The 7,919-nt window shown below is 51.8% G+C and overlaps 1 protein-coding gene across 1 annotated transcript; it reads right to left on the bottom strand.

The window, feature by feature from the left end:
- Positions 1 to 307: 307 nt before the first annotated feature.
- MFHAS1 (malignant fibrous histiocytoma amplified sequence 1) lies at positions 308 to 4,786 on the bottom strand (the record flags this gene model as incomplete). Its single annotated transcript, XM_009704884.1, has 6 exons — positions 3,897 to 4,786; positions 2,990 to 3,281; positions 2,371 to 2,557; positions 1,136 to 1,326; positions 546 to 1,033; positions 308 to 486 (listed from the first exon to the last, which is right to left on the bottom strand). Coding segments are annotated over exons 1-6 (2,227 nt in total), but the record flags the coding sequence as incomplete, so codon positions are not given.
- Between the last annotated feature and the right edge of the window lie 3,133 nt (positions 4,787 to 7,919).

The following is a 7,919-nucleotide window of genomic DNA, read 5'->3' as shown; positions in this document are numbered from 1 at the left end:
TATTATTTTATTTCAATTATTAAACTGCTGTTATCTGAACCCATGAGTTTTCTCGCTTTTACCCTTGATTCTCTCCCCCATCCCACCAGGGGGGAGCGAGCGAGTGGCTGCGTGGGGCGGAGTTGCCAACTGGGGTTAAACCACGACACCATCAGATAAAACTCTGGACACAAGTCCAGAACCCCACAAGGACAGGAGATCTTCCAGAAACTGGACCAGTCCCAGCACCTGTAGAAACTGGACCATCCTCAGATGGGACTGGGAGACTTCTGACTACCTGGATGGGCACAGACTAGCCAAAACCCACCCCAGATGAAAGGCGAACCAAAAGGAGCGTGGTCCTTGCTCATGTCCAGGCAGCGAACATTGAAACGGTTCATCCAGGGCTCCACACGTCTGTGGCAGAGCTGAGAAGCCGCCCTGGTCTCCTGAGTCCCAGCCGAGATGGTCTCAACAGCCAAGGGCTCGCTGACAGTCGTACTGGCACTGCGCCAAGCAAACCCTGAACCACACAACCTCACAGAGGGCTGGGAACCATGGCTTACCTCTGGAAGAAACCCTCAGGTATTTCGGGTGAGAAGTAGGCACGGATGTGGAGGTCCTCAGGGTGATCTCCTCCCCATACTTCAGAGACCTCTTCGGTCTGGTTCAGATAGGTTGGGAACAAGTACCAGGACTCGCCTTGGCCCCGCGTTGTCTCCCATGGCTTCCCGGGCACAAACTCACTGGCCTGTGGGTTGAGCGTTTCGGCGTGCCTCACCTCCAGGCAGAGCTCAAAGTGCTCCAGGAGGCTGAAGAGCATCCCTCGCCCTCTGCAGGGCCTGTGTCCCATGATTTCCTCAAAGACATCCCGCATCCCTTCCAAACGGAGCTGGTGCTTCACCAGGGCACGCACAGCCCGGTGGGACAGCATTGCCTTTGACTTGAAGGTCCACACCCAGTTGGACCTGTCTCTGATGGTGGCATGTTCCCCAATCAGTGTGTCCAGAGAGATGCTCTCGAGTTGCTGGACTAGGTGGTACCTCACAAGGAGCTGGGTGGGAAGAGAAGGAGAGACGAGGCCGCAATGAGAGGAGACCAGCAAAGCTGCAGAGCTTGGGTCCTGTAGAGAAGCCCGTCCTGAACCCACACTCACCTTGAACATAGTTATTAGGAAGGTAGGCTGGAGAAAAACAGTGCTTTCCAGCTGCTTGATTTCCTCGTACCACACAACAAGCCCGACGCGGTGGAGGTAGCGCAAGATGTCCTGGAGAAACTCTCTGCCCAGGTTGGCCAGGTGCTTGCGCTGGGACAGTTTGCTGAGCAGGTACTGGAGGTCCATCATGCCTAGAAGGAGACACGGGAGCTCAGTGCGCACGTTTCGGACACCAGCATTCCAAGGCAGATGCTTTAGAAAGCCAACAAACACCAGCAACACCCAACATCACCCATGCCATCCCTGGGGAAGCAGCTGGGACCAGCGCGATGCTCGGTGGCTGTGGCCCAAAATGCTTTGCCCATCCTCAGCTGTCCCACTGCCACCCTGCAGCTCCCATGGTCTTGCCTTGCCTCAGCGGTGCCGACAGCCTGCCAGGACCTCAACGGAGCATCTGAAAAATGAGGCTAATACTGGGGTGTTTTTTGCATTGTTTGAGAGAGAAGGTTTGTTTCCAGCCAGAAAACCTCAGATTGCCGGTTAAACCTCAGACTGTCATTTAGTCGTGCAGCAAGACAGGCAACAAAACCTGGCTTATCTCCACAAAAGAAAAGCATTTGCTCCTCATCCTCTAATCCTACAGTGACCAGGGGAGCCAGAGATGACACTGGGTGCAGTTGGTGTTCATACCTGCTTCAGGTTCATACATGAGGAGCCGGGGCTACCTGCTAGACCTGCCAAGTCACAGGAGACACGGAGAAGGGGTTAGGGAGGGGTAGGGGCCATTAAATAAAGTTAGCAGGATGTCAGCCGGGAAACCACATGGAAGCATCAAAGCTGTGGAGTTCCTTCCTGCAAGATTTTAAAAAATTGTTTGTACAGGGCAAAGGGGAGAAAGAACAGCGCTACTGGAAAGAACCAAACCAGGCAAAGTGGCCAGCTCAGGGTACCTACAGCCACAGGTTGGTAGATGTTGGCAGAGCCTCCTGGTGAAGACACACTTGGCCTTTTCCTGTGCTTTTCCCTAGGCACCTGCCTGGGGGGCAGATGCTCGTAATGACAGAGCTGGGTAGCAGCATTTAATGCTCCAGCAATAACACTGCAAGGTCTTCAGCAGCAACCTCCACCTCCACGTGAGCGGGGTCAGAAGTTGCAGCAAGCACCGGAGAGCCCGTCCCAGCCACGGGACACCAGGTCCTCCCAGGAAGGTGTGGCGGGGGTGATGGACCACTCACCATGGTCTGCCATCTCCTCACTCTGTGCAATATCTACGATGGCAGCTTCCACCTGCCTATAGACGGGTGGCAGGACTCGGACGACCTCGGGGAAGAGCTCCTCGTTCTTCACATGCTCCAGAATAGTGGCTTCAAGCTTTTTGATGTCATGGTGATCCGTGCAGTTGACAGCAACCAAGTTTAAGATCTGGAAGAGAGAAAGCACACACCTGCCAAAAGTACATCCAGAGGAGTCTTTTAGCCTGCTAGGTAAAGGAGGGACCTAATGCCAAGGAGGTCACCAAGGATGGGACATGCCACGGACTCAGTTTCGGAGCGTGCATCCTTCACACCTTTGCTCTGCAGCAGTTCCTGAAAAATCACCTGGGGATGGTAAATGCCCCCTCACACTCCTCCCCAGGCACTTGCTACAAGCCACAGGAGGAGATGCCCATCGCCAAGCAGGGACAAGGACCCAGCAGGTCACAGCCAGGGGTTACCACGTCCACCCCAGCCCCGGGGAGCGGCTGCAGTAGCAGCCTGATGCATTAGCACCAGGTCACCGTCACCAGTAGCACACTGGGCTGCCAGAGATGAGGTGACCACAGACAGCAAGGAACCACCATAATCTCAGCCCTACCGTTAACGTGCAGTTCTCCATCTCTTTCAGCCTCTCCCACTGGTCCACATAAAACATGGGCTCCTCGCTGCCCTCCAGGTTGTTGATGAAGTGAGTGAGGTTGCTTTTTCTCTCCGCCAGCATCATCGTGATCTTGGCCATGATGTCACGCCTCTTCTCCTCCACCTCCTCCTCCCGGCAGCAGTCCACATGTGTTCCCACAGGAAGCACCACCGAATTTGGGACTCGCATGGACAGGTTGTTGATCCAGAAACCGACGAGCTCCTTGAAAGTCTTGTCGTTGGTTTGGTACCTGGGGAGGGAGAGAAAGAAAATCCCAAATTCATGTCTCACCCTCCAGATCTCCAGCAAACTTCCACCAGCACAGGGCTGACCATGCACCCTGTTCTGTCCCAGGGGCTTACTGGAGAAGAGCTCAGCTTTCCTAAGCTGTCATGGGCCGTATCTGAGCTTATCCTTAAGTTCCCCATCCTTAAGCTAAGCTAGTTAAAGCTATGGGGTGCACCTGAGTCCGTCCCTGCTGTGGATGGGAGCATCCCTCTGTACCACAGAGCCCAAGCCTGATGCTCCCTCTAATTTCAGGGAGCACCACAAGATAAAGGAGGGCTCGTAGAGGTATTTCCAAGGCACAAAGCAAAGCCGTTTAGATGGGGATCAATTGTCACATAAGGAGTTAATGCTCATCTGACGCCTCAAAACAGAGGACTTTGGTAAGTTGATGACAGATCACCTTAATGAAAAGAATGCTCTGCAAAAAGAGGGAGAGGGAGAGCTAGCTGCTCCAGAGGTGAGAAGACCAGGCATCAAGGTCCAATGGAAATGGTGTGAACCCACGCAGGGAAAAGCTTCCCCAGTCCCTTTTTTCTTCTCCCACTCCACTTTGGATGCAAACCAGCCCAGCACTTACATGTGGAGATTGATGACAAGGATGACAAGTGCCTGTGGGGTGATGAACACGTGGTGAGTCATGTAGTACTCCAGCTGGCCGGCAAAGTCCCAGAAGAGAAATGTGAAGTCCTCAATCTGGAACTCGCTGATCTCTATCCCAACCGTTCGCTCTTCCTTGGGCACCAGTTTGGTTTGCCCTTGCTTCAGGCTTTTGCAGATGGTGGACTTCCCCGCCAGCGAGGCCCCCAGGAACATGGTCTTGACCCTCTTGTCCTCTTGCCCTGAACCGTGTTGAAGCTGGCTGAAGTAATTTCGGATCTGCTGGATGCCACCAGCGCACACCTCACTGGGTGGCTCCCGGAGGGGGTTCCCATTGGCCTTGAGCATTTTCAGGGATTGCCCCTGGAAGAGCTCCTTGGGAAGCTGGCGAAGGGTGTTATTCTGCACATGGAGCTCCTGTAAGTGTGCCAGCTGCAGGACAGGCTGGGGGAAGGTCCGGAACAGGTTGTTGGAGATGTTGAGGTACTGGAGGCTGCCTTGACAAGCTGCCAGGTCCCTGGGGAGGGCAGTGAGACGGTTGTTGTTCAGCCGCAGGTGTTTAAGCCTGGGGAGATGGGAGAAAACCCCCTCTGGGATGACCCGGATTTGGTTCTGATTCAGCTCAAGCTTCTCTAAACAGACCAAGCTCTGAATTTCATTGGGAAAGTTCACAATCTCATTCTTGGACAGTATCAGCTTCTTCAGGTTGCAAAGCTTAGAAATGCCAGCGATGCTTCTGAGCTTGTTCCTGTCAAGGTCAAGGCTCTCCAGCGTGGGGTTGCTCAGGACCTCTGGAGGTAGGACACGCAGCCTCTGCGTAGAGAGAGTCACCTCACGCAAGCCATCCTCCGGCTCCTGACCTGGACGCATGGGACAGGGAAGGTGGTTGAGAGAGACTTTCACCCTTTGGATTGCAAACCATTTTTTCCCTTGAGCTCCGCACAACTTTGGGATCATTTGTCAGCAAGGAAAAGCAGAAGTAAAACAGGAGTTTTTGGTTGAACAGCATGACCATGGCTGCTGCTTGAGCAGCTCCTGTGTCCTTTCAAGAAAGGAACCAAAGCCAAGGCACAAGGATTTTGGCGGGGTCTGAAGACACAGGAAGAAACGGTGCCCACCAGACATTGACCTGTAGCCTAAGCATCACGTTAACAGCTCTCATTAAAGCACTGTGAGAGCTCCAGTCTGCAACTGGCAGGTTTCTAATCCCAGCAGTGAGCTGGCAGGGCAGAGCTGACGTCGGGAGGAGAACTGCTCTCCAAATAACTCGCCTACCCCACCATCAGCTCTCGACCACAGTTAGGGAGATGCGTTGAGGCCAGGGCTAGCGAGTTCAGACACTTCCTCTCTCACATCCTCCTCCTGGTTCCAGATGCACGCTGCAATTCCCTGCAGAGATGCTCCCAGCCCCAGGAGACCGGGGGAAATAACGCAGGGACAGTGGGGGTCTCCGGCAGGACAGGACGCACAAGAAGGGACTCAGTGGCGGCCGAGAACATCCCCAACAGGAGGGTGTTTAGAGCAGAGAGGTCTGCAGGCGAGAAGAGGACCAGGGGGATGCGGGATGGGGATTACACAGTACTAGAACAAAACATGGTCAGATTTGCTTTCCTCTCCCTTGTTTCACTTCCTCACCAGGCGACTGCAAGCACGGCATCTCCTTGCGCAAGGCAGCCTGCTCAGGACCAACTCCTTGTCAGTTCTCAGCACCACCACCTAAACCTGGGACATGCAAGGAACCCAGCAGGAAAGCAAGCTCTCACCCTCTCCCAAACGCCCGGTCTCTCCTCCAGCGCCATCAGAGAGAGAAGCCAAAGGGCTCGCACCTCCGCTCTGAACACAGAGCAGCGAAGAGCCGGGGCAGCTACTCACAGGCTCTGGGCTGGGTCATGGCCCTGCAGCGTGGCACCGGCTGAATCCTCCAGATCCCTCGGCCTCCCTCTTTCGTTTCCTCCTCTCGTTTCGCTGCCCGCCTCCCCGAGCTCTGCCCGCGAACCCCACCCTCTCTTTCTCCATCCATCCTCAGAACAGTTCCCAACCACCCAAGCGCCTCTGGCCAGACACCGGGGCCATGGGTACATCCCAAAAGCAGCTCTGGAGGTCACCTATGAGACAAAGACAATGGCAGAGTAGCTCTGGAGACAGCTTCTTAGGGCAGCATCCCTGCCTCCGCGAAAGGAGCTTTTGGTGTTACCACTGTTGCAGAGGAGAGAAAGGATGCTAACGAGAGGTTATGCTACTACCAAACTACTGCACGTGTTGAATAAATAAGATTTCTTCCCTTAAACACCTGGCAGCATCTGATCCAAGAGGGTCAAGCAGAAAGGAAAAATAAAAGTAGTAGTATACACAGTGTACTAGAAAACACATTTTCTAAAATATGCCAGAAGAGGCATTTTTAGGAATGTTTCTCATTGCCTCTCCCAAGGGGCGGCTTACAATTTGATGGATTTATTTTTAATGGTAAAGAGAATGAAAGAACCTGTATTCTTGTTCACGTCACTTGAGGGGAAAGCAGGTGCAGAAGGTACAGTTTTTAGCTTCACTGCCCCTCCAGGCAAGAGCAGGGGCAGACGTAACTGAAATTTAAGAGTCCTTATAGTACATCTACTCCTAATATATCTTGCAACAGGCTGTCATACTAATTCAAGGCTAACGCTAACCAAGAGTTTCAAGCAGTGAACAGAACAGATTGACATGGTCTTCCTGGTCAACAGTGTAGTCTCTCATGTTATTTGTTCAAGCTTTGTTTTTCACAGCACCTACGCTTTTTAACTCATGCAGGCAGGTTATTCCAGAATTGTTCCTCCGATAAATGCAAAGGCGTCCCATTTCCAGCCTAAGTGTATTCACAACTACATCACATTCTCTTGTTCTGGTGCCAACAGTGTCTTAAAAGTTTCTGAACTTTATTTTGCCAAGAAATCCATCAGCAGTGTTTGTATTTCTAACCCCACACCCATCTGCTAGGTATATATTCTAGCTACAAGGGTAGCTTTAAAATTAAAGCTTCTCTCTTTTGCAGTCTTAGCGAGCCTTTGTTCCAAAATCTTCAAAGAAATCCCAAATTTACCCGTCCCTTTTGCTCCATTCAGGCCGCACTTTCATACAGGAACCAAACAGGGCCAAGGAAGCTCAACTCCAAAACACTCAGGGCTCACCTATAAACACTTCTGTAGGATGGTGAGTGACGGGAGTGAAGCATTTTGCCAGTCTGGACAGGACTGGTATACGGGCTTGTTTTGTTTAAATAAAAATAAAAAGGTCCCCAAATCAGCTACTTGGAACCACAGCCAAAATTACAGTATACAACCAAAAAGCTTACAACTGAAATCAGAGTTCGGTCAAAAGTCAGGAATTCAAGAGATCAAAGGTCTTGCTATTTGGGAGTTTTCCTATGCTCACCAGGCAAAAAACCATTAAAAATTAAGAGCTGCAGTTATTTGCTTTATAAAACTCAGCCTAGAGACCCTAACTGTTTTCTCTTTGAAGATAAGCAGCACGACCATCTCCTCGAAGAGGGCATTTTCCAAGTGCTCTCGAAGAGGTTAGGAAAGCCCTCACCTAAGACGTGTTCCTGCCATCGGGTCCAACACACCATGTACATTCAGTTCCCATTAAAGGGAAAGCCAGTTTCTAAGTTGTAACTTTCTGGGTTTCTCTTCAGCTTCCCTGTTTAGATGTCTTCTCCCTGATGCCATTAGATGGGGAATGATGCTTTTTGTCAGGTTTAAGGGTGCTGAATATATTTTAAGGGACTGTATTTCAGATGATCACTCAAAAGATCGGTTGCTTTGCGGTACATGCAGACAAGGAGTGCTTTTAAAGAAAGCAAGATGAAATCAGTATGCGTGCTGCACTCACAGAATCACAGAATCGGTTTGGTTGGAAGAGACCTCTGGGATCATCGAGTCCAACCTTTGCCCTAACACCCCCATGTCAACTAGACCACGGCACCAACTGCCATGTCCAGTCTTAAACACCTCCAGGGATGGGGACTCCA

The sequence above is a fragment of the Cariama cristata genome, unplaced genomic scaffold (assembly GCF_000690535.1).
Source record: "Cariama cristata isolate BGI_N322 unplaced genomic scaffold, ASM69053v1 scaffold19377, whole genome shotgun sequence".
Lineage (NCBI taxonomy): Eukaryota > Metazoa > Chordata > Aves > Cariamiformes > Cariamidae > Cariama > Cariama cristata.
Note: the sequence above shows the minus strand (reverse complement) of the source record. Positions and strands in the feature narration are given on the sequence as shown.